Source organism: Filicampus tigris, chromosome 12, assembly GCF_054856515.1.
Source record: "Filicampus tigris isolate MCC_2025a chromosome 12, RoL_Ftig_1.0, whole genome shotgun sequence".
Lineage (NCBI taxonomy): Eukaryota > Metazoa > Chordata > Actinopteri > Syngnathiformes > Syngnathidae > Filicampus > Filicampus tigris.
The window spans coordinates 23,078,184-23,102,427 of record NC_141228.1 but is presented as its reverse complement, the minus strand read 5'-3'; the positions used below and the strand labels follow the sequence as shown (position 1 = coordinate 23,102,427).

At 43.3% G+C, this 24,244-nt stretch overlaps 3 protein-coding genes across 5 annotated transcripts; all 3 read left to right on the top strand.

The window, feature by feature from the left end:
- Window positions 1-6,838: 6,838 nt before the first annotated feature.
- On the top strand, window positions 6,839-8,510 carry LOC147139217 (regulator of G protein signaling 21-like). Its single transcript, XM_086048375.1, has 4 exons — window positions 6,839-7,116; window positions 7,366-7,421; window positions 7,641-7,807; window positions 7,894-8,510. Exons 1-4 carry the CDS (start codon window positions 7,031-7,033, stop codon window positions 8,077-8,079), a joined length of 495 nt encoding a protein of 164 aa, XP_085904501.1. The 5' UTR covers window positions 6,839-7,030; the 3' UTR covers window positions 8,080-8,510.
- Window positions 8,511-11,961: 3,451 nt separating this feature from the next.
- LOC147139216 (regulator of G protein signaling 21-like) lies at window positions 11,962-15,031 on the top strand. Of its 3 annotated transcripts, none has more exons than XM_086047822.1 (5): window positions 11,962-12,185; window positions 12,487-12,546; window positions 12,799-12,860; window positions 12,955-13,121; window positions 13,674-15,031. In XM_086047822.1, the coding sequence occupies exons 1-5, from the start codon at window positions 12,124-12,126 to the stop codon at window positions 13,860-13,862; spliced, it is 540 nt and encodes a 179-aa protein (XP_085903948.1). In that variant the 5' UTR covers window positions 11,962-12,123; the 3' UTR covers window positions 13,863-15,031. The 3 variants fall into 3 exon arrangements, with proteins under 3 accessions (XP_085903948.1, XP_085903947.1, XP_085903946.1); XM_086047821.1 differs by having other exon boundaries at window positions 12,796-12,860; XM_086047820.1 differs by lacking the exons at window positions 11,962-12,185; window positions 12,487-12,546 and having other exon boundaries at window positions 12,556-12,860.
- A 5,753-nt stretch (window positions 15,032-20,784) lies between these two features.
- On the top strand, window positions 20,785-22,901 carry LOC147139215 (regulator of G protein signaling 8-like). The gene is made up of 5 exons (XM_086047823.1): window positions 20,785-20,907; window positions 20,988-21,077; window positions 21,716-21,777; window positions 21,900-22,066; window positions 22,158-22,901. The coding sequence occupies exons 1-5, from the start codon at window positions 20,822-20,824 to the stop codon at window positions 22,332-22,334; spliced, it is 582 nt and encodes a 193-aa protein (XP_085903949.1). The 5' UTR covers window positions 20,785-20,821; the 3' UTR covers window positions 22,335-22,901.
- The last annotated feature ends 1,343 nt before the right edge of the window (window positions 22,902-24,244 follow it).

Genomic DNA, 24,244 nt, shown 5'->3' with positions numbered 1-24,244 from the left:
AGGGTTTCAAACTAGGGTTAGGGTTTCAAAGTAGGGTTTCAAACTAGGGTTAGGGTTTCAATGTAGGGTTATGGTTTCAAAGTAGGGTTTCAAACTAGGGTTAGGGTTTCAAAGTAGGGTTTCAAACTAGGGTTAGGGTTTCAATGTAGGGTTTCAAACTAGGGTTAGGGTTTCAAAGTAGGGTTTCAAACTAGGGTTAAGGTTTCAATGTAGGGTTTAAAACTAGGGTTAGGGTTTCAAAGTAGGGTAAGTGTTCCAAAGTAGGGTTTGAAACTAGGGTTAGGGTTTCAAAGTAGGGTTAGGGTGTCAAAGTAGGGTTAGGGTTTCAAAGTAGGGTTTCAAACTAGAGTTAGGGTTTCAAAGTAGGGTTAGGGTTTCAAATTAGGGTTAGGGTTTCAAAGTAGGGTTTTAAACTAGGGTTAGGGTTTCAAAGTAGGGTTTCAAACTAGGGTTAGGGTTTCAATGTAGGGTTTCAAACTAGGGTTAGGGTTTCAAAGTAGGGTTTCAAACCAGAGTTAGGGTTTCAAAGTAGGGTTAGGGTTTCAGAGTAGGGTTAGGGTTTCAAAGTAGGGTTTCAAACTAGGGTTAGGGTTTCAAAGTAGGGTTAGGGTTGCAAACTAGGGTTTCAAACTAGGGTCAGGGTTTCAAAGTAGGGTTAGGGTTTCAAAGTAGGATTAGGGTTTCAAAGTAGGATTTCAAACTAGGGTTAGGGTTTCAAAGTAGGGTTAGGGTTTCAAAGTAGGGTTTCAAACTAGGGTTAGGGTTTCAAAGTAAGGTTAGGGTTGCAAACTAGGGTTTAAAACTAGGGTTAGGGTTTCAAAGTAGGGTTAGGGTTTCAAAGTAGGGTTTCAAACTAGGGTTAGGGTTTCAAAGTAGGGTTTCAAACTAGGGTTAGGGTTTCAAAGTAGGGTTTCAAACTAGGGTTAAGGTTTCAATGTAGGGTTTAAAACTAGGGTTAGGGTTTCAAAGTAGGGTAAGTGTTCCAAAGTAGGGTTTGAAACTAGGGTTAGGGTTTCAAACTAGGGTTAGGGTTTCAATGTAGGGTTTCAAACTAGGGTTAGGGTTTCAAAGTAGGGTTTCAAACTAGGGTTAAGGTTTCAATGTAGGGTTTAAAACTAGGGTTAGGGTTTCAAAGTAGGGTAAGTGTTCCAAAGTAGGGTTTGAAACTAGGGTTAGGGTTTCAAAGTAGGGTTAGGGTGTCAAAGTAGGGTTAGGGTTTCAAAGTAGGGTTTCAAACTAGAGTTAGGGTTTCAAAGTAGGGTTAGGGTTTCAAATTAGGGTTAGGGTTTCAAAGTAGGGTTTTAAACTAGGGTTAGGGTTTCAAAGTAGGGTTTCAAACTAGGGTTAGGGTTTCAATGTTGGGTTTCAAACTAGGGTTAGGGTTTCAAAGTAGGGTTTCAAACTAGGGTTAAGGTTTCAATGTAGGGTTTAAAACTAGGGTTAGGGTTTCAAAGTAGGGTAAGTGTTCCAAAGTAGGGTTTGAAACTAGGGTTAGGGTTTCAAAGTAGGGTTAGGGTGTCAAAGTAGGGTTAGGGTTTCAAAGTAGGGTTTCAAACTAGAGTTAGGGTTTCAAAGTAGGGTTAGGGTTTCAATGTAGGGTTTCAAACTAGGGTTAGGGTTTCAAAGTAGGGTTTCAAACTAGGGTTAGGGTTTCAATGTAGGGTTTCAAACTAGGGTTAGGGTTTCAAAGTAGGGTTTCAAACTAGGGTTAGGGTTTCAATGTAGGCTTTCAAACTAGGGTTAGGGTTTCAAAGTAGGGTTTCAAACTAGGGTTAGGGTTTCAAAGTAGGGTTAGTGTTCCAAAGTAGGGTTTGAAACTAGGGTTAGGGTTTCAAAGTAGGGTTTCAAACTAGGGTTAGGGTTTCAAAGTAGGGATAGGGTTTCAAAGTAGGGTTAGGGTTTCAAAGTAGGGTTTCAAACTAGAGTTAGGGTTTCAAAGTAGGGTTAGGGTTTCAAAGTAGGGTTCCAAACTAGGGTTAGGGTTTCAAAGTAGGGTTAGGGTTTCAAAGTAGGGTTTCAAACTAGAGTTAGGGTTTCAAAGTAGGGTTAGGGTTTCAAAGTAGGGTTAGGGTTTCAAAGTAGGGTTTCAAACTAGGGTTAGGGTTTCAAAGTAGGGTTTCAAACTAGGGTTAGGGTTTCAAAGTAGGGTTAGTGTTCCAAAGTAGGGTTTGAAACTAGGGTTAGGGTTTCAAAGTAGGGTTTCAAACTAGGATTAGGGTTTCAATGTAGGGTTTAAAACTAGGGTTAGGGTTTCAAAGTAGGGTTAGTGTTCCAAAGTAGGGTTTGAAACTAGGGTTAGGGTTTCAAAGTAGGGTTTCAAAGTAGGGTTTAAAACTAGGGTTAGGGTTTCAAAGTAGGGTTAGGGTTTCAAAGTAGGGTTTCAAACTAGGGTTAGGGTTTCAAAGTAGGGTTAGGGTTTCAAAGTAGGGTTAGGGTTTCAAAGTAGGGTTTCAAACTAGAGTTAGGGTTTCAAAGTAGGGTTAGGGTTTCAAAGTAGGGTTCCAAACTAGGGTTAGGGTTTCAAAGTAGGGTTAGGGTTTCAAAGTAGGGTTTCAAACTAGGGTTAGGGTTTCAAAGTAGGGTTAGGGTTTCAAAATAGGGTTTCAAACTAGGGTTAGGGTTTCAATGTAGGGTTAGGGTTTCAAAGTAGGGTTTCAAACTAGGGTTAGGGTTTCAAACTAGGGTTAGGGTTTCAAAGTAGGGTTTCAAACTAGGGTTAGGGTTTCAATGTAGGGTTTCAAACTAGGGTTAGGGTTTCAAAGTAGGGTTAGGGTTTCAAACTAGGGTTAGGGTTTCAAAGTAGGGTTTCAAACTAGGGTTAGGGTTTCAAAGTAGGGTTAGGGTTATAAAGTAGGGTTAGGGTTTCAAAGTAGGGTTAGGGTTTTAAAGTAGGGTTAGAGTTTCAAAGTAGGGTTTCATATTAGGGTTAGGGTTTCAAAGTAGGGTTAGGGTTTCAAAGTAGGGTTTCAAACTAGGGTTAGGGTTTCAAAGTAGGGTTAGGGTTTCAAAGTAGGGTTTCAAACTAGGGTTAGGGTTTCAAAATAGGGTTAGGGTTTCAAAAAAGGGTTTCAAACTAGGGTTAGGGTTTCAAAGTACGGTTAGGGTTTCAAAGTAGGGTGTCAAACTAGGGTTAGGATTTCAAAGTAGGGTTTCGAACTAGGGTTAGGGTTTCAATGTAGGGTTTCAAACTAGGGTTAGGGTTTAAAAGTAGGGTTTCAAACTAGGGGTAGGATTTCAAACTAGGGTTTCAAACTAGGGTTAGGGTTTCAAAGTAGGGTTAGTGTTCCAAAGTAGGGTTTCAAATTAGGGTTAGGGTTTCAAAGTAGGGTTAGGGTTTCAAAGTAGGGTTTCAAACTAGGGGTAGGATTTCAAACTAGGGTTTCAAACTAGGGTTAGGGTTTCAAAGTAGGGTTAGTGTTCCAAAGTAGGGTTTCAAATTAGGGTTAGGGTTTCAAAGTAGGGTTAGGGTTTCAAAGTAGGGTTTCAAACTAGGGTTAGGGTTTCAAAGTAGGGTTAGGGTTTCAAAGTAGGGTTTCAAACTAGGGTTAGGGTTTCAAAATAGGGTTAGGGTTTCAAAAAAGGGTTTCAAACTAGGGTTAGGGTTTCAAAGTACGGTTAGGGTTTCAAAGTAGGGTTTCAAACTAGGGTTAGGATTTCAAAGTAGGGTTTCGAACTAGGGTTAGGGTTTCAATGTAGGGTTTCAAACTAGGGTTAGGGTTTAAAAGTAGGGTTTCAAACTAGGGGTAGGATTTCAAACTAGGGTTTCAAACTAGGGTTAGGGTTTCAAAGTAGGGTTAGTGTTCCAAAGTAGGGTTTCAAATTAGGGTTAGGGTTTCAAAGAAGGGTTTCAAAGTAGGGTTAGGGTTTCAAAGTAGGGTTTCAAACTAGGGCTAGTGTTTCGAAGTACGGTTTCAAAGTAGGGTTTTCAAAGTAGGGTTAGTGTTTCAAAGTAGGGTTTCAAAGTGGAATTCAAAGTAAGGTTATGGTTTCAAAGAAGGGTTTCAATCAAGAGTTTAAAAGCAGGGTTAGGGTTTCAAAATAGGGTTAGGGTTTCAAAGTAGGGTTTCAAAGTAAGGTTAGGGTTTCAATCTAGGGTTTCAATCAGGGTTAGTTGTTTCAAAATGGCATTCAAAGTAGGGTTAGGGTTTCAATCTAGGATTTCAATTAGGGTTAGGGTTTCAAAGTAGGGTTTTCCAAGTAGGGTTAGTGTTTCAAAGTAGGGTTTCAAAGTGGCATTCAAAGTAGGGTTAAGGTTTCAAAGAAGGGTTTCAATAAAAGTTTAAAAGTAGGGTTAGGGTTTCAAAATAGGGTTAGGGTTTCAATCTAGGGTTTCAAATTAGGGTTAGGGTTTCAAAGTAGGGTTTCAAAGTAGGGTTAGGGTTTCAAAGAAGGGTTTCAATCAAGAGTTTAAAAGTAGGATTAGGGTTTCAAAATAGGGTTAGAGTTTCAATCTCGGGTTTCAAATTAGGCTTTCAAAGTACGGTTTCAAAGTAGGGTTAGGGTTTCAAAGAAGGGTTTCAAAGTAGAGTTTCACAGTAAGGTTAGGGTTTCAATCTAGGGTTTCAAAGTAGGGTTAGGGTTTCAAAGTAGAGTTTCACAGTAAGGTTAGGGTTTCAATCTAGGGTTTCAATTAGCGTTAGGATTTCAACCTAGGATTTCAAATTAGGGTTAGGGTTTCAAAGTAGGTAGGGTTTCAAAGTAGGGTCAGGGTTTCAATCTAGGGTTTAAATTAGGGTCAGGGTTTCAATCTAGGGTTTAAATTAGGGTTAGGGTTTCAAAGTGGTGTTTCAAAGTAAGGTTAGGGTTTCAAAATAGGTTTTCAATCAAGAGTTTAAAAGTAGAGTTTGGATTACAAAGTAGGGTTTGGGTTTCGAGGTAGGGTTTTTAACTAGATGAGGATTTATTATAAGGTTTTAAATGACGGTCTCAAAACATAGTTTTAAAGTATTGTTAGGGTTTCAATCTGGGGTTTCGAATTAGGATTAGGGTTTCAAAATAATATTCTAAATTAGGGTTACAATTCCAAAATAGGCTTACTAGATGAGTACCAGCTATCGATATTGCGTCGATACCGGTCTTATTTCAATGTATGGTGTCCTTGTGACTGATACATTTGGCGCCCTCTTGTGGCTGTTCTCTTCTCAGCAAATGGCATGCATGGCTGACAGACGCTTTTTCTGAATGGACTGCATCCTCGTCCTTCCACTCAGTGGCGGAGCTAGACTTTTGTCCTTGGGGTGGCCAGTGGGTGGCCAAGGCTATTTTAGGGTGTCCACAGACTATAACAATAAATTTGTTTCTCGACTTATCAATTGCAATCGGAGTGTCAAATGTTGAAATGTACATACTAAGCACACAGGTGATGAGATTTATGTATATATAATTTGCAGTTTATTAACAATGCTGAAAATATAAAACAATTTGGCAACAAATGTTCATTTCTGCATTAATAATAACTCATTTTTACAAAAATGGTCAAAATACAAAAACGACCATGTATAGTAAGGCGTTTTTGGGGGAAAAAAAGTACCATGTATAGTAAGGCGGTTTTTTTTAAAAGAAAAAACGAGCATGTATAGTAAGGCGTTTTTGGGGAAAAAAAAACCAACCATGTATAGTAAGGCATTTTTTGTGAAAAAAAAAAAACCCTACTATGTATAATAAGGTGTTTTTTTGTGGAAAAAAGCGACAATGTATAGTAAGGCGTCTTTTTGAAAAAAAAAACCCCAAAACAATCATGGTTAGTAAGGTGCTTTTGGCGAAAAAACCACCATGTATAGTAAGGCGTTTTGGGGGGAAAAGAAAATACCCTGTATAGTAAGGCATTTTTGAAAAAAACAAAAAAACAACCATGTATAGTAAGGCGTTTTTTGTGAAAAAAAAAACAAAAAACAACCATGTATATTAAATCCCGACTTCAAGCCTAAAAAGTCAGGGCCCTCTGCTTGTAGCAACGACAAAAAAAATCTCCAAAAGTTCTTTTAAACAGTGACTCATTGGAACAACAGCGTAAAACTTACTTGACGACGAGGATTTGACTGTCCATGAAGGGTATCCTTGTGAAAATTTCCCCACTGTGGGATCAATTAAGGCATTCTTATCTTATCTTAGTCTCCTTCTTTTTGGTTACTTTGTTGATCTTCTGTCTCCAGCAACGATAAGCGACTCAAATCAGATTCAAATCTTCCTCTGTTTCAGTGGCGATTCTTCTTCTCCTAATGAACGTGGATCGCCGCGCTTTGAGGTACATAGCGCCAACTACTGTACAGGAGGGACTTAGCAGTCGGCGCCGCCATATGTCAATCATTTGGGGTGGCACTTGGGGGGGGTCTAATTCAGATTTCACGGGGGTCCAGCGCTACCCCGGCGTCCCCTCTGGCTCCGCCAGTGCTTCCACTCATCTGCCCATCTCTATCAATTCCTATGTTGAAAAATAAGGTTCATATTCATGCTTAGGGTGCATTATCAGGGTGTTGCCAGCAACAACAAACAACAATAAACTGCGTTTGGGTGCTAGCATGACTTTATACACGATGGCATATCATACAAAGTACAATCCAATGCAATACAGGCATATACTGCACATACTGCATACATGGATTGAGAAAAATAGAATGTTAGTGGAAGGGTTGGGCTTGGGGTTCGGAAGCTTCCTTCCTGTGTGGAGTTTGCTCGTTCTCATTGTGCTCGTGGCTTTGCTCCGGGTACATCGAAACATCGATTGAAATTCCCGATGCACGCGGGTTAAATGAACATGTCACATTTACCGCAGTGGAATTTTACAGCTGTGAGGCAACAACAAAAGCGAGCGAGTGAGAGTCGTCCGTCGACGTCTGCTTTTCTGGAGGCATGTCGAAGCAGGTGCTAACAGGCCCTTCACGTCACAAATGTGTGTGTGTGTGTGTGTGTGTGTCACACCTTCCTGCTGGCGCCATACCTTTTCACGTCAGGTTCAAGGCAAGCACGGGAGTCATCGGCGCTTGTCAGCACACCACCGCGCAATACTGAAACAGCTCCCGATAAGGTAGCAATGCTCCAATTCCCAAAGACTTTTTTCTCCACGTTTGGTCTCTATAAGATAAAGGATCTGATAAAACATGCGAAACTGTACAGAAGGTAAGTCAGCAAAATGTCATTAGTGTGAATGTTGAGAATGTTTTGTGATCTCCATCCTGTTTGGTTACCGGACGAATGTTTGAATGGAATCGGTTTTATGGGATTCATTTTGTTCTAAACGCTAAGTAACATAAGAAGTCAATCGCCGCACATACAAGAACCACATGTACGACTCCTATTGAAGTAGGCCGACCCTCAACATGTCTTGGGATCAAAATGTATGTATTGATTGATTACTCTTTCTGACAGCCCAATGAGTGAGCACAAACTCCAGCCAAGTCTTGAAGACTTACTGCAGGATAAAGGTATGACGTCAATTTGACAGGCTCTGCATGCAGGCAGGGCCAATGTGGCCCGCGAGGCAAGATTCTTTTATGGCGCCCCCCTGTGGCCGTGATTATGCATACACTTCCCAGAAAAAAAACAAAAAAAACAAACAAATAAAATCCGTGTATATATCGTGTCTCCTTAATCACTTTCTGTACATGTTATTATATAACAAATTGTTCTCTCTTTGGATACAGTGTATTTAGCAGCCTTCCACTCCTACCTGCGATCCGAGTTCAGTGATGAAAACATTGAGTTCTGGCTCACATGTGAGAACTTCCGGGCCACCGCCTCCCAGGGGAGCCTCCCGTGGAAAGCCAAAGCCATCTACAAGGAGTTCATCCAGCCCGCAGCCTGTAAAGAGGTCACCTACATTGCACTGGTGTTATTTCCCCACATTTCCATTTCCTCGATCAACAATGGACATTGAGTTCTATTTCTCCCCCACAGGTCAACGTGGACCAACACGTTCGAGAAGAGATCAAGAAATCCTTGGATCAACCCGGTCCAACATGCTTCGACGAGGCCCAGAAGCATGTTTACCTGCTCATGGAAAGAGACTCTCGTCCGAGATTCCTGCAGTCTGACGCTTACCTGAGACTGAAGCACAAATCCACGACCGCGTGGTACATTTAGACTCGGGCAAAGGAAAGAAAATATTTTGACGCCTCTTTTTGTGAGCTGTAAAAAAAAAAAAAAAAAAAAAAAAAAAAGAGGCAGCATTCATTTATTAGTTGGTTGGCTGTGGTAGGTTCAAAAACCCATAATATGTTTTTGTTTTTTTGAGGGATGTGCAATGTCAAACTATCATCGGAGACATGTGTAGAATTGATAATAACGCTGAACGCTAAATATGAAGGGAACCTGGCAAGTGAATAAAGGTGCAGGCGAAAGAAATGGGAAATGTTTGGGACGTGTCAGTGCATAAAAAGACGTCATTATGCAGTGCGTTGAATAATGTGGACGCTGAATGCAATTAAAAATTGTGCAGTGGACGTAGAAAGTCTACACACCCCTGTTCAAATGGCAGGCGTTTGTGATTGAAATAAACACACATTCAAAAATCATTTCAAACCTTTTTTTTCTCCACACTTGCGCACCCACATTGTGTTGATGTTTATGTTCACTTCACCTCTCGAAAAGATTCTGTTTTTTTCAATCCACATGGACGGGTGGAAAAGGATTTGAAAGGATTCCTCTGCGTCACATTTTTCATGGCCCCAAAAAATGGCACATGAGCAGGGCTGTGCAGACTTTCAACATCCGCCGTATATGACGACTTTGACGCGTTTGATATCTTGCCACTTTTGAGGCAATCGTGTATATTTATCTTCCTGACTGACTAAGTGGAGGCATGCTGGTGGGCATTAGTCAGAAGAGAACAGTTTCCACAACCCAGCCGGCAAGGGGATTCTGTTTTTAGTCCCGTGTCTGTGTTATCCTCTAATTAGACGCAGAGATTACAGCGCACAGAAGCAATAGCGTTCACCAAAGTGGAAAAAGGTAACCCCGCGCTGACCCTTGGTCCTCCTCTGCTCCGCAAACGGCCTTATTCATAAAAAATTGTGCCTTAAAAAGGAGTAGCGAGGCAGCTAATAATAACTCCGGGGCTTAAACGACAGCACCGGAGTCATCAGACAACCTGATGCGGAACAGATCAGACGGAATGTGCTGCCTTGTTAGGGGAATAATCTCATCACCCTCTGACGGGAGACAAATTAAAAAAAATAAATAAATAAATCTTAATAAAGAATTTTCATCATCACATTCTTGGAAAGAACACTTTTGGGTTGACTTCCCCTTTAACTGATCATTTACAGGTGGGGATAAATATTTAATGATATTGAACTTTTTTTTTTTTTAAACACAGTAAGATACTGTTCTAACAGAAATTTACAGCAACGCATACTTTTATTAAGTTAAATCACACGAATCTACCGTTCTCTGTTAACTGGCTGATTTAACCGTTAATTGACATGCTACATGGATGAATATTGAACAGTATTTTACAATGTTTATAAAAAAACCAAAACAGTAAGATGCTGTTGTAAAGTCAGCGTAAATTTAGAGGTTACGGTGTCATCGCAGAATAGAATGCTATGCACCAGCCTCTGCTAGTGCAAACGTTAATAAAGACTTATTACAGGTGAGTCACTCTCTTGATTGTCTCCGATCTCACCACATGATACTTCGGTATCGAAAGTCATTGTCATTCTTGGCTGTTAAGTGCCGCGCACACAGTGTACAAAGGGAAACACCCAGCGATGGATAGTCGGGGACACTTTGTCTTGTGACGATGTCAACAAAAACAATGTCTGAGTTATGACCAAGCTAGCCCGAGTTGTGTTAGCCGCTGTCAACAGGCATCGTCTGATTGATGAAGCGCGCCGACACAATTTCGCAGCAAAGAAATTGAGAGACACAAAACGCTTTTGTGGATGGCAAATGTCGAGATGACACCGGAGGTGTCGGGCTTGTTCCCGATAAACGGCAAAGGTCTCACGTCTCCCACGTTAGCTTGCGTGCTATTCCTCGCACGCAGTCTGTCTGTTTTCTCACAGTCTGGCGGTTGCCATGGCCGCAAAAAGGAAGTGAGTTCCGTCAATGGCCCAAAAGGGCCAAATTGGGGAACTTGATCACCGTTGCATGAGTGGGGTGCCTCAGAAAGCATTTCTCATCTCCAAAAGCACAAAAAGGCGACGGCAGGTGGATAATGAACAAATGAGCACGAAGGACAACTTTGAGTTTGGAGCGTTGGGTGTCTGTTCCGTCGGTAACGCCTGAGTTGTTGTAACCCTGTTTGGGCAAAAAGGAGGGAGACCCGCATGATGAAGCGAGGCTGAGCCGTGGGCCAGATTTGGGAGCGGGGGCAATCGCAGCTGGCTGGCCTCAACAAAGGGTGGATTTCACACGTTTTTCCATCTTGTGCTGCGGGCACTTTTTAATCACCCGCCCAAATCTTTTCCATTCCGTTTCTTTCTCTTGTCTCACACCTCCCTCCACGTGTGAGCTGTATGTTGATTCCACTCGTGTTACTTTGTATGAAATCTGCATTGACGCCACATTCAGATCAAATCTTACATGCGGGACTATGCTGTTGGTTCTCATTTTGAGCTTTGTAAAGAACATAAGACACTATTCTAAGAATCGTGGCGATTTGATGAAATTAAAGTGTCCTTTTTCATTTGAATTGAAGCATTGTTTTGTTGACTAAATCGAAGCTGGTGCTCGTTCTGTCGACTGAAAATGACATCACAGTTGCTCGGGGGTCAGGTGACAACCAATCATGGCTTTTAGCTTCAGAAAACAGGTGAGCTGTGAGATGCGAGCAACTGTCATGTCCATTTGAGTCAACAGAAAGGGGGCAAAATGGCCGCCCCCTGAGATGGATAAAAACGGCTGCATTTTGGTGTTCCTGTTTGTTATCACGCACATATATCGTACAAAAGCTTTTTCGTCACAACCTTTGACTTGAAGTGGAAATGTACAAGACACCAGAAGTAATTGTGGGTTGTGTGTCATTTGTGCCATTTGCCTTTTTTAAACATTTACAATGAAAACTATTTTAAGGCGAGTCGTGAATTTCCCAGATTTGGGCATTTGATGTCACAAAACTGTCAGCCTGTTGAGGGTCCACGCACCAGCACGGCAACATATGGTCTGGCCGGTGGGAGCTTTGCCATGAGAAATAATGTCATGAAACTAAATCTGTTTCAGGGGGTCAAACATTCGCCATGATATAGCTTTCAAATATTAGCGCTAGCAAATGCTTTAAGTCAAAATGAGCATAGTTACAACGGGCCATTCATAAGTGAAACAAGAGCAGTGAAGAGTTGTTGGCCGTCTGCAGTTTTCTTTGTCTTGGCCAGTCCAAAATGGCACCCGACTAGTTGAAGGCAAGCACGAGTCTTTCTACTCTTATGTCAATCCAAACAATAACAAATAAAATATTGCAAAAGAATGTTCTGTTGCCCATACAATGGTTCACATTACATTACACTGCGTCGTGTGTTGTCATGTTGTCGTCGGCTGACTTTCCCGGGTGTTGCTTCATGTCAACGTTGCGCAATCGCCACCGCTCTTCACACCGCAAAACTTGCTTGTAGGCATTTTTTGCGGCAAATTCACACGATCACGTGTAGCAACAACGTTCAACGCTTTTAGGGAAAGCCGCGTGACACGAAGGCCAAAGATGAGGAGCCATCGCAGCAAAACGCAAAGGTCACAATTTGCCTATCGCACTCACCGTTTGTCATTTGCATTCTGCAGACTAAAAATAATGTCAACGCAGCATGCATTCAGCCACACCGTGCTGGTGGATGGGGGGGGGGGGGGGTGAAAAAAAAAGATAAGGAAAGAACAAGAAGACATACTGTACAAGGGAGTCCAGCATCAAGAGGAGGAATCGAGACAGTACAGTGTGAGTTTGTGTTCTTTCCAAGACTGAGGTGGGAGGAAAGGAGAAACGGGGGGGGGGGGGGGGGGGGGGAGGAGGAGGAAGGGGTGCTTCCTCTTCAGTCTGGGCTGAGCCGCTGATGTCTCCCAGCAGCCCCTGCCGCCTCGAGCAACAGGGGAGCTCGGTATAAAAAGCCGCGAGCCGGGGGCAGCCTCCAAAGTGTTTCTCAGCCGCGCGCGGCATGAAGCGCGCCCGCAGCCCGCCGGCGCCCGCTTGACAAAACCATGCCAAGCCGGACGCAGCACTTCATCATGGACAGAGATGACAGGAAGCGCAACAAGAACATGTGAGGCAAAGCCCGCTTTCCGACGGCCGTTGCATTTCATTCGCGCTCGCTCGTTGACGTTTGATTTGTCCTTTGCTTTTTTTCCGAGTCTGCCTTTTGAGCGTCCGCCAGAACGCTTGCGCCGGAAAAATCTGGGATAGCTCGCTCCTTCGAATAAATCAACTTGACCGTGTTTTGCATTCTTTACGAGATGCTGCATGCTTGGAATAACGCGGCCAACATTCTTGGACGGATTGACTAGAAATGAATTTGACAACAGTCCATCCAGGGACGTACTGATGTTTTTCTTCTATCTGCCCAGCGGGAAGAACTTTATGTGCCGACTGCAGTGCATGTTCTCGCACTCGTCGAGTTCGGAGAGGTAAGGAGACTTTGCATCCGTTTCAGTTTGGAAATAGCCGGCCCGCTCCTTTCCTTTCCATCTATGGTCGTATGAAGGGATGCAAACGGACGACACGGCATGTTTGCTTTGGCGGCGTTTGCTCACCGACACGTCCCGTCACCAAAATGTCAGCGTCTCCGTTTCTTCATCAGCCCCCAAACGCGTCGCAGCCATAACTTTCTCCGATTCGGCTTGCGTAATACACTTTGTCTTCTCTCTCTCTCTCAGCAGGCTAACTTTAGAAGATACCCAACAATGGTCGCAGTCTTTGGAACGACTTCTGGATTCCAAATGTAAGTCGGGGAAAATTCCCAAGCCTTTACCGACATTTAGAAGCCAAATGTCATTCGTGTGTTTTTTTTTTTTTTTTTTTGTGGGCATCCTCAGACGGATTAGCCGCGTTTCGCAACTTCCTGAAATCCGAATACAGCGACGAGAATATCGAGTTTTGGCTCACCTGTGAGGACTACAAGAAGATCAAGTCTTCATTCCGAATGGCGTCAAAAGCCAAGAAAATTTACGAGCAATTTATCAAAGCTGAATCTCCCAAAGAGGTAACTTCATTCAAGCGCAACCAAAATCTTGAGCTCTCTTGTTATTCCACCGACACAAATACTGACACGCGTACATACAGCCCTGGTGTCACAAACGATGCATTTCAAACCCAAACTACGAGTTTCCCCCAGCGATGTGGAGCACGTCTATAAATAGATCCTGCGGCATTTTGCTTCGTTCAGTTTGTGAGAAGAGGCGCCAATTTTGCTGCTTCATGACAACACGCCCAGACAGTTCCTGACTGGGGAGAACGTCGCCGCGCTGGAGTAACCTCGCAACTCATCCCACCCATTTTTTTCCCTCTTTCCCGAGCGCAAGAACGGTCATCAAGGGGACCCGTGATGAAGACTTCAGAGCTGAGGAGGACTCTGGGAAAACGGCAGAGAACGCTGGGAAAGTGCATTCGACTCCGATGGATTACTTGCGAGGCGGAAAACGCGTAGCTTGAATTTGAAATACATCTTTTGTGACACCAGTCCCGGAACTTTTCGGACACACCTCGCACCGTACACCCGCACCTGATTAACGTCCCCTCGTCTGCCTCGTTCCAGATCAACATCGATTATCACACTCGAGAGCAGATCAAAAGAAGCGTCAAGAGTGCCACCATCCACTGCTTTGATGACGCTCAGAAGATCGTTTACGGGCTGATGGAGAGAGACTCGTACCCGCGCTTCCTGCGCTCGGACATTTACAGAACTCTCCTGGAAAACCTTTCGGCCGATGCCACCAAGGGATGAAAGCGAGACGACGCCGGCGGCGGACGTACGTGCAACTCACGACCGGAGCGCTGGACCTCATCCAGCGGGGACGATTGATGGATCTCGCCCGAGGGAAGATGGTTCAAAAGCACGCCTCATAGACCAAAACGGAAAAAGCCTCCAAGTCGTCACTGGCCGCGACTTGGCGACCCCCCCCCCCCCCCCCCCGCCACCAAAAGGATTCCCGCACTGTGCACCTGTCCAATGTGAAAGGAGAGCGCTAAGCAAGCGCGGCGCCAGTCCGAAAGAAAATGACGAATCGAGTGCAATATTTGAGTTGACTGGCACAAAAACGGAGCCTCAATGACTGACATCTGCTCCGTTTAGCTAACAACACATACCGCAAACACACAACTGACCGGACCTCAACCGCCCTTGTTTGCGGAAGTTTTCTTTTTAGCTAAGGATGAAGAATGCAACGTAGGAATCACACTGACTTATTTATGTGTGTATGATGTGGAAGATGTTTTGGCGTGCCATCATTCTTTGACGAGACAAATTCCCAGTGACTGAAAACGGGAGGGTCGTTGTTTTGCAATTGTTGACGTGTTCACTTGAAACGATTGTGGAACGATACACGATTGTGGAACGAGAGACTTGTCCTCGGAAGTAACTCATACGCCCTCGTTTTGAGGTCGGGCTTTGAAACGTCAACCCAGGTGGTCATTTTGCACTTCTGAAGACGTCAAACTATGCAATTGTTCCATTTCTTTATCGATGTGACACTTTTGAGTGGAATATGAATGAAATGTTGCACGACAGCAACCGAGACAGCGACTTTCTTCCTTTTTTTCTTTTTTTTTTTAACTTGAAATAATGACTTTGCTATATGCTGACTAGTAGCCATAAGAGAAATCTACGATGACTTTTGCGGCACACAAACGTCAACGCTTGATTTAATGTTGCATGTTACACTGTTGAAATTCAATCCGCACACAGTTCAAAGCATGCTGTTGACATACCGATAATTGAAGCTGTGCATTTCTAAGGTGATTATACGTTAAACGTCGCATTATTTATTTTCCAGCCACACAATAACTTAGCGTGTTGCCGCTTGTGAAGTGTTGTTTTTGTAAGTGTTAACGATTATAAGTAGATGAAATGATTTCAATTGCCATCTTCATCAGAATGAAGTCGTGCACGCGAAACCTTTTGTTTGTCCGTCTGTTATTTCTTATTGCCATGAAGGTGTGTCACGTGCCACATTCCCACGGCCCAGACTGGGTGGAGACACAATTCTAATTAGTCAATTAAGCCGGCACGACAAAATAAATGTTATGACATCTGTCATATGATGAGCGCAATATTCCACTGTATAAATTACATCAACTGTTGTGGAACAGTTGCTGGCAAGACTTTATAATCCATCTTTTTTGTTGACATGGTAGCAAGATTTATTTGGATGCAACATATAACGATATCCGTACTCATAACGATATCCGTGCTCATAGTGGTTGAAATGTCGATTAATACTGTGCTGGGACACATCTGTTTGGTTGCTCAGCCACCAGCGAATCATAATATTTCAATATCTGTCTATCTGTAATTGCTTGTCCTGCTCAGGGGTCACAGGTCGCCGGAGGTCGCTGGACTTTGGGCGGAAGGCGTTACGACACCCCGGACTGGTCGTCGGTTTCTCACAGGGCACGTGTAGGGACGGACAACCATTCGCACACCAAGTCGAAACTGAACCTATCTTGGGTTAAGTCAGACGAATGAACCACAACCTCGGATGTCACCGTTTTTAGTGTGAGAGCAAAGACATTGTGGTTTTAAAGTGACAAAGGAAAACATCATTGACACCGGTCCGTAACCATATATATATGTACGTATATATATATTTATACATATATATATATATATACGTACATATATATATATATACGTAAATATATATATGTACATATATATATACATATATGTATATATACGTACATATATATTTACGTACATATATAGGTACATATATATGTATATATATGTATGTATCTATGCATACATACACTGTACATATATATACACACACTGTATATATATACATATACACACACATACACATGTATATATATATATATATATATATATACATATATATACACGTTTGAGATTGTCAAAGCTATTTTTAATAGTCTGTTTTTCAGAATCGTCTTTGTTCTTGAACAATGTTAAACACTCAAGGATTTTGTTGTCAGAGGCCATCAAGCCAGCCTTGCGCTATAGACAACTAGACTACACACATACATTTGTTTGGACAAAGCAGTTAAAGGTTCGATATTTTTGTCCCTCTTTTTTTATGGGTACACAAAGTCTGATGCAAATGAAATGTTACCTTATTTAATGTCCTACACATGTTGAGCACCAGAATGGGCCTTTTGCGCACATTCCCCACTCCTGAGGACAAATGACTAGGCGTGAAATAAAAAAAACGATTTGAATGGGAAAATCGGTTTAGTGAATCCGTGTCAATACAGCGTGAACCGGCCAGCGGTTGATCAAAAAGTCCTAAGTTTGACCTTGCTGATTGCTCATTGTCTTTTTATTGGACGGCTGCACAGCGCTACAAATGATCTGCTGGGGATCGGTCAAGAAAGACAATCTCGACCGTCAAAACGCAATGTGAGGTTTCCGCAGGTATGCATTCAGGTATCGAGACAAGACATACTTTGTCATTTTCCCTGGTTGTCTTGTATAACATTTTGGACGGAGACTTCGCTACTTGTGAGGTGCCAATGTTGATGAACGCTTAGATGGTTTGTGCTTTGATGGAGTCGATAAACCAGTCCTGCTTGCTACAGTCGCTTTCAATCTATTCGCCAGCCGCTTTGAGATGGGAGCGGTTCCCAGTTGGTCTCCTTGAGAACACATTGGCGAAAATAACACTCGGGGAAATTCACAATAAAATCGTTGTCCTTTTCGTATTCAGCGACATCAAAATACCCTGGAACCATTGAAACCTTGCCACCAAAATAGGTCATGAGTGATTTGAACAATTCCACGGCTTCCCAAGAACCCCTTGACGCGGGATGGCTAAAACTGGAAATCCTCCAATCTCACGAGAAGAAGCATTTTTCAACAAGTAACGGCACAAAAAGAAACGCGGCCTTCTGCTGTAAAAATAATTCTCGTGAGTCAACGCACCAACCCAGGCTGCATAAAACATCATTGAAGCTTCAGCTGCTTTGGTTATAAAGGGGGGGAAAAAAAATAAAATAATAATAAACATGTTGGGTGGTGACCACACTATCACCCGCTGACCTCAACTGTGTAGAGAACATGAGGAGCCGCCTTGAATTTTCACTCATGTGCATGTGTGACTAAAACAGAAGAAAAAAAAAAAAAAGACTGTCGTCACCACTATGGTTTTGTCCAATGAAACGGCTGCCAAAATGGAAGCAATAATTGCCGATGACCAAAAAAGGCTGTTCACTCGAAATGGCATTGCCTATTTAGGAAAGTCAAGCAAAAGAGGACATGCTTACTCATTTGGGACAGCGTGTATGAAGGTCACGCTGCATGACACTTGAGTGCACCGAAAGTAGAGCAGTAGTGGCGTTCAAATACTGCCAGCGTGGCCAAGTTGCATAATGGGCTTTATTGGCAGCTGACAAGTCATTAACGCACAAAGCTCATCAGAAAGTGCTATCGCAAGTTGTATTTGTAAACGCCCCCCTCTTGACTATTGGGGCGGCCATTTCTGCTAGTTTGCCCGCGGACTAAAAACATTTGGCTTTGACGTCAAACGAGACATGGGATGAAGGGATCAACGTGTCCCTTTTCATGTGCTGCACAATAGCTTTTGTTTGAAGCAAAGCCATTTTGCTAAAGTGCTGGAAAATGGGACTGACGGCTAAGTGTTGTTGCACAGGTGCCAGGCCGCCTCAAACGCGAGCGCAAACGCTGACTTACATTTCGGACTTACATCAAATTGGAGGAATTTATTTCCAGCATGCAGTCTCTTAGCTTCATTTTGGAGCCTCTGTCTTGCCGCTGGTGTTTCACTTGGTTTGGGTCCCATTACATTTCAGCTCCCATGTGTCGCCGTGTCAAAGTAATCTGCCTGGGGCCTCGGGAGTTACCAGTGTTTGCCCATTAGCACACCATTAGCAATGATTGGGTTTTTTTACCAGTCAGATTTTAAATTCACCAAACCTGTGACGATTTCGAGCAATGGCGGCCATTTTAATATCATCTATTTCGGTTGAGCAGATAAAAAGAGTCTTGTAGTCAGACTAAAGATGAATTTTCAAGGCAGACGTTTTAAGAAAAATGGGTCGGCTGTTTGAAAGAGGAAAAGCATTTCGAAAAGCATTTCGTTGGCACTTCTGGAGGAGCACGTATGAGAGCGGCTACTAGCTAGCTCTGACTACACAGTTAATCAACAAGCTCTGAAGAGGAGAGGAAAAAGAGGATGGATTTTAGGATTGAGAAATGATAAACATCGCTGGTGAAGATGCTGTTTTTTTTTAATGATTGTTTTTATCATAATGATTAATTATGAGCCGTTCCAAATGATATTGTAGTGTAGAATGTTGGAGTTGTTTGAGAAAAGATGAACAATGGTTTAATGCATATATGACTTTTATTTTTGTTATTTTGTAAAAGTGTGACGTGAGAGCAGTGGTATGAATTTGGTCCATATTAAGTGTGTCTGTACCAATACTTTTGTTGTGTTCAGTTAGAAATAATGCTCTTTCTAAATGTATCACATCCAGATTCGAACACCTGGAAATAAAAACTCAACTGGCGTTCCCTTGTCTTGTACATTTTATTTATTTATTTGTATTTTTTCATTAGAAAATACAATTATAATAATAAAATGATAAATAAATAATAGAGGATCCTAAAATCTGAATAATAGAAAAAAATAGATAAATAAAAGATAATAGAATTATAATAATATTGTCACACTGACATGAGCAATAAGAATATTTAAATGTGACGTAAAATAATGTCGTGGTGGTTTACTGCTGCCACTAAAACTTAAAACGTAAAAAAACAAAACATGTATTGCAAGTTTTGCTGTACAGATTATTCTGTAAAATATCATTTCAAACTTGTATTTGCAATTCCTTAATGTTTGTGCAGCCCAATGACTTTGGGTCATGGTTTTGAATGAGTCTATCGAAAGTGTGTGCGTGTAATCAACGAGTGCATATCTGGTTTACGTAATTCCTTTTCTGTATGTGCCCTTTAAATAGCCATTTGAGAGCGCGAGTGAACACGCGGTCCACAATGTGGACAGACAGTGCTGGGAATCACCTTTTCTTCTGCGTCAGACTCGGCCGAAGCTCGCTGCTTAGTGGAAACTTGGCTCTGCTCGCCATCCACTTCTAAACATACGACTGCTTACGCTAAGTCTGCACATCATAATAAACAGATGAAGTCAACGGCGTGTTTTGACTTTGGAGAGCCCCAAACGGCTGCGACGCAACAGGTGACGCAAACGCCGTCTAGCGCGGAGCGCCTCCTCGCATCCTATGTGATATTGACCATAACACTTTGTCCTCCTTTTTACTCCCTCCGGGATATGACGATGATGATGGTGATGACGACGATGATGGCCAAGGTAGATTTGACCGGAAATACAGTTGACAAAATGGCAGCCGTGCAGGAATTATTCCCATAGATTTATATGGCCAATCCTAGGTGACAAAATAAAGGGCCTTAGCAACTGGCAACATCAAGGAACCAAGCCAAAACACGCTCATAACCAGCCGCAACAAGAACTATTCCAATGGAACCGCACGGGACCCAAAAGGTGTGATGGAAAAGCGACCACCAAGGGAGGAGCCAACCTGTTTCGGTGTAGAACCGATACAATGGGAAAGCGCCTTATAATTACAGTACTGCAACGCTGCAGTTTGAGTAACATCCTGTCAAACGACAGCATGTGGATATTTGACATTGTGACATTTGCAACTGGAATCGTGTGCTTCATTGACTCGAGGGCATCGGAGGTGAAAACGCGGCGCTCGTCAACGTTCGCATTGCTAGCGTTCCTGCCATAGCTCACGGGACAACACCTCCGCCTTGCATGGTTACCGCCATGTGCAATGCAAACAACGCAGCTCCAAGTTGCGTGCGGTGCGTGGGAACGTTTTGCCGCAGGGTGAAATTGGCGGACGACAGGGGCGGAGCCAGAACGTGGCTGATGGGTGGCCCACCCATAGCTCCGCACCTGGCGGACGATGTTTACTTCGGCAAAACGCTCCCAAATGTTGTTGGCGGTTAGCGCGGCAATACACTGGCTCACTAGTCGTGAGCACAATAAGCTTTTTGGTGCTTACAAGAAAACCTTTTTTTTTTTTTTTTTTCTATAAACTTGCATGTCGAACTAAAACATGATTATTCTTTGACTGAACCACTCGAGGGTATGACATCTTGTCACTATGAAAGACGTCAAACCTGGACGTGATTCATAATTCTTGGAGCCTTACGCCGTGTGATTCATTCCAGTTGATTTCTGCACACTGTGTTCAAAGACACAATTGAGTAATTATTTGCGTTTCGAGTCACGATCAGATAGGAGGGCAACTCCTCAGTCACTGAGAGGCATGTTGTGCCGAGAGCGCGCTGCCAACGGTAGTTAGGCGGAAAGGTTGGGCGTGTGTGTGTGTGTGTGTGTGGGAGCGCGTGTGTGTGTGTGTGTGTGTGTGCAAGCGCGTGGCACGGCGCACATTTAAGAACAATCACAAATCATAATGATAAACAATAAGGTTCGGGGAGCAGTGCAATGTCTGCAAGTTTGGGCTGCCTTTCCAAGTGTCCACTTGGTCACGAGTATGCTGCGGGATGTTTAAATGTGAGAGCCAATCGCGTGTCAGGGCTGTGGCGCCAGGCCCGCCTCCTCCTTGTCAGCTGCAGATCAGCGCGGGAGGCCAGCTATAAAGTTCGGCACGAGGCGACGAGTCAAAGCAGAAGGCAGACGAGACAGAAGCATGAAGGAGGACTTGACGAGTGCGTCTCACCGGAGCATGCCTTTCACTAAAGCCGCCGAGATGTCCAAAGAGCAAAAAGGGATCAAGTAAGTCGCAGCCGCCACATGTGCACTTTACTGGACGCATGACATCAAACTAAATATTTTCCTTTTTTTTTTTTTCCCAGGGGAAGAAACTGGAAAAACCGAATAGGACACCTCTTGAAGACAAACTCATCCCATTCAATATCGAATCTAATGAAGAACAAATCGCACAGGTAAATTTATGCATTCATATTTGAGCGTTATTTCAATCAATTTGACAAATGGAGTTATTTTAAATGTACGAAGACTAATACTCGAGAGCCCCGACGCTCTAAAAACAGTTGGGTTCAAAACAACACAATTTGGGGTCAAAAATGGACCAATCCACAAATTGGGTCAATTTGACCCACCTTCTTTTGTTTTGTTTCGTACAAAACACCCCAGTTTGTTTGGTTTTTTTTGTACAAATTTACCAATTTTTGGGGGTTGTTTTCTGCCCACAAAAACAGAAAGTTGGGACCCAAGTAGTGGATCGGTCCTTTTTTGACCCCAAATTTTAAGATTTTTTTTTTTTTTTTTTAACCCAACTGTTTTTCGAGTGCACCCAGCCTGTTTTACGATGTCCCACTCCTCCGACACACCTGAGTCAAATCTTCAGGATCGTTATCGGGCTTCTGCAAAGCTCGCCGGCGAGCTGACAGTTTGAATCAGCCGTGTTGGAGGAGGGAGACACCGGAAACAGGCCGGAGGGGCGCCCTCCAGGACCGGACTTGGCCACCCCTGCCGTGCGGGAGTCAAATATTAGCACGCGTCATTGCTTCTGCATATCTGTTCCGACCCGCCGACTAAACCGCGCCGGCTTTGCCCACAGGCTGAGTGCGGATGACGTGACCCAGTGGGCGCAATCGCTTGACAAACTCCTCGGTCATAAACGTAAGTATCCATGGCATGAGCGAGTCTCAAAGGTCAGACGCTTTTGAGTGCGCTCAGCGTCGACGGCTTTGTTGCCATCGCTTGAATGACGTCGCCTTTGTCGCCCCCCCCGCCCCTCGCAGACGGAAAGATGGTCTTTTGCATCTTCCTCAAGACGGAGTTCTGCGAGGAGAATATCGAGTTCTGGAACGCCTGCGAGGACCTGCGCGCGCTCTCGTCGCGGCAAGAGGTGACGTCCAAGGCCAACAGCATTTACGAGGAGTTCATCAAAAACGAAGCTCCCAAAGAGGTAAATGCGGGCAAACGCCACCACGGCCTTTTCTGCAGATGCACGAGTACGTGCAGAGGTTCATTCCGAGCGCTTCCCTTTTGTGTTCCAGGTCAACCTGGACTTTTACACCAAGGACAAAATCAGCCGGAGTCTGGACGAGCCGAATGTGGCCAGCTTCCTGGCGGCCCAGCAGAAAGTCTACAGCCTGATGGAGAACAACTCCTACCCGAGGTTTATCCACTCGGACCTCTACAAAGACTTGCTGCTGACCGCAAGACGACGATGATACAGGACTTGAAAGTTGAACTTTGGACGGAACGGACGCATGAAACGCCAGCATTGCCTCAACCCAAGGGACCCTAATAGCGTTTCTGAGCATCGACACGCCACACAAGTGTGGGGGAAAACTCAACTGAAGCTGTTTTAAGCTTCCTTTTTTGCCTTTAATATGACATTTGCATCATGAAGCAGGATGTGACAGCCTGACGGGACTTACTTTGTTATTTTCATGTCACTCCGATACTTTGAAACGTACACTACATGTGTCATACTGTCATTAAACATTGTTGTTGCATGCTACAGAATACTTCGTCACGATCACTGAAAGGCCGGTGCGGTGCGACTGCACTTTGACAACATACCATGCCATTTTCATTTTATTTTTAGGTTTTTTTTTTTTTTTTTTACATGTGTTAGCAGCATTGCAGATACAAGGAGTACAATTTAACTCAACTTTAACGTTACTTTCACAGTTTATCAGACCATTGGAGGATCTCTTATGTACTTCATTATTTGGTCTTGCGTTGCCTTTGTGACAGCACTGTATAATTAAATGCAATTTATTTTCCAATGGTGCAATATTTCTGATATTTTTCATTTATACTGCAAAAAACAATTTGAATCGGAAAATGTTTTTTGCTTCAAAAGATGCGAGTGCATCGAAGCGAATCATTCCACTTTCAGATACATAATCATATTTTATCAGAGAGAGATATCTCATAAGGATGTTGCACGTTTACATTACTGACAAGTTCATCCATATGCAAAATGACAACACATAAAGTCATTGGATGATACCATTTCAAATCCAATTCCCACTGAGTCAAACCGATTCCAATCGCTCCCCTTTCAAATGGTTTTATATCGTTTGCAACCCGTAATAAATCGTCTTTCTCGGAGACATGCACATATGTATATTGTCCTACAAATATTTTTTTTAATGAGCCAAAGCGTCCGTCCCGGACATTGCCATTAATAATATTTTCCAGTAGCAGATGATGGATGTGTCATGAAGTTCCCCCGAAACAACATTCCTCTGCTTTGGGTAAAATTTCCCCTCCAGCAGCTTCGTCATCATGCAGCCCTGTACTAAAATAAAATATTGATAGTTCAAGTAGAGGGCGAAAACCCCGAGTGATGGCAGACTACGCATCTGCTGTCTGATGCTGAAGACGTGAACTCACTGAAGAAGACGACGGAGGCCGGACGCGGGGACGATTGTCATTATGTGGCCGCAACTGACGATCTCCGCTCATGACAGTCAACTTCCGTCCTCTGCAGGCGTACATTCTGTACATCGACGAGGTGAGGAAAAATGCTGATTTTCAATTCGCTTCATTGCAAACATTTGCTGGCCTTTGTCATTTGACTTTTTTTTTTTTTTTGTATCTTAGGCTAAAGTGAAGCCTCGCCCTTCGCAACAGCATTTGGCAACAGTAATCCATGCCTTTGTTACATTACTATAATGCACTTCATTTTGGAGTCAGCCAGTCCTCCCTCAAGCGTCTCCAGTTGCTCCAAAATGCTGCTGCTGGCCTCCTAATTGGAGCTCGTGGTATGCACCTGTGGTTGTTTTAAGTGCTTTATACATACTTTGTAAAGTTCAATCGAGTTGAGTTATGTACAGTCATGCCAGGTACAGACGCTGGGTGGAACATCCTTAAAATGTGGGTGTTCCCTCTTACATCCGGCCTTGATTCATAGCCAAATCAATTAAACATATTTGAATATACAGTAACAGAGGTCAGGGCTCTGCATGTCTGTTCTTTGCAAGCAAAATTGGAAAATGGGCTCTTCATTGGGATTGTCTCGCTTTTACTTGCCTTAGTGGTCCACGTTATAAGTACTACATTTTGGCTACTTCTAGTAGGTAGTGCGTCCAAAAAGTATTGACAACTATTTTGATATGTAAGACCT

Coding starts and splice junctions, on each gene's coding strand:
- LOC147139216 (XM_086047820.1), top strand. CDS start 12,626: ATGCAAACGGACGACACGGCATGTTTGCTTTGGCGGCGTTTGCTCACC. Junction 12,861..12,954: donor ACGACTTCTGGATTCCAAAT/GTAAGTCGGGGA, acceptor GGGCATCCTCAG/ACGGATTAGCCGCGTTTCGC. Junction 13,122..13,673: donor AAGCTGAATCTCCCAAAGAG/GTAACTTCATTC, acceptor GCCTCGTTCCAG/ATCAACATCGATTATCACAC.
- LOC147139217 (XM_086048375.1), top strand. CDS start 7,031: ATGCTCCAATTCCCAAAGACTTTTTTCTCCACGTTTGGTCTCTATAAG. Junction 7,117..7,365: donor CATGCGAAACTGTACAGAAG/GTAAGTCAGCAA, acceptor TCTTTCTGACAG/CCCAATGAGTGAGCACAAAC. Junction 7,808..7,893: donor AGCCCGCAGCCTGTAAAGAG/GTCACCTACATT, acceptor TCTCCCCCACAG/GTCAACGTGGACCAACACGT.
- LOC147139215 (XM_086047823.1), top strand. CDS start 20,822: ATGAAGGAGGACTTGACGAGTGCGTCTCACCGGAGCATGCCTTTCACT. Junction 20,908..20,987: donor AAAGAGCAAAAAGGGATCAA/GTAAGTCGCAGC, acceptor TTTTTTTCCCAG/GGGAAGAAACTGGAAAAACC. Junction 22,067..22,157: donor AAAACGAAGCTCCCAAAGAG/GTAAATGCGGGC, acceptor TTTGTGTTCCAG/GTCAACCTGGACTTTTACAC.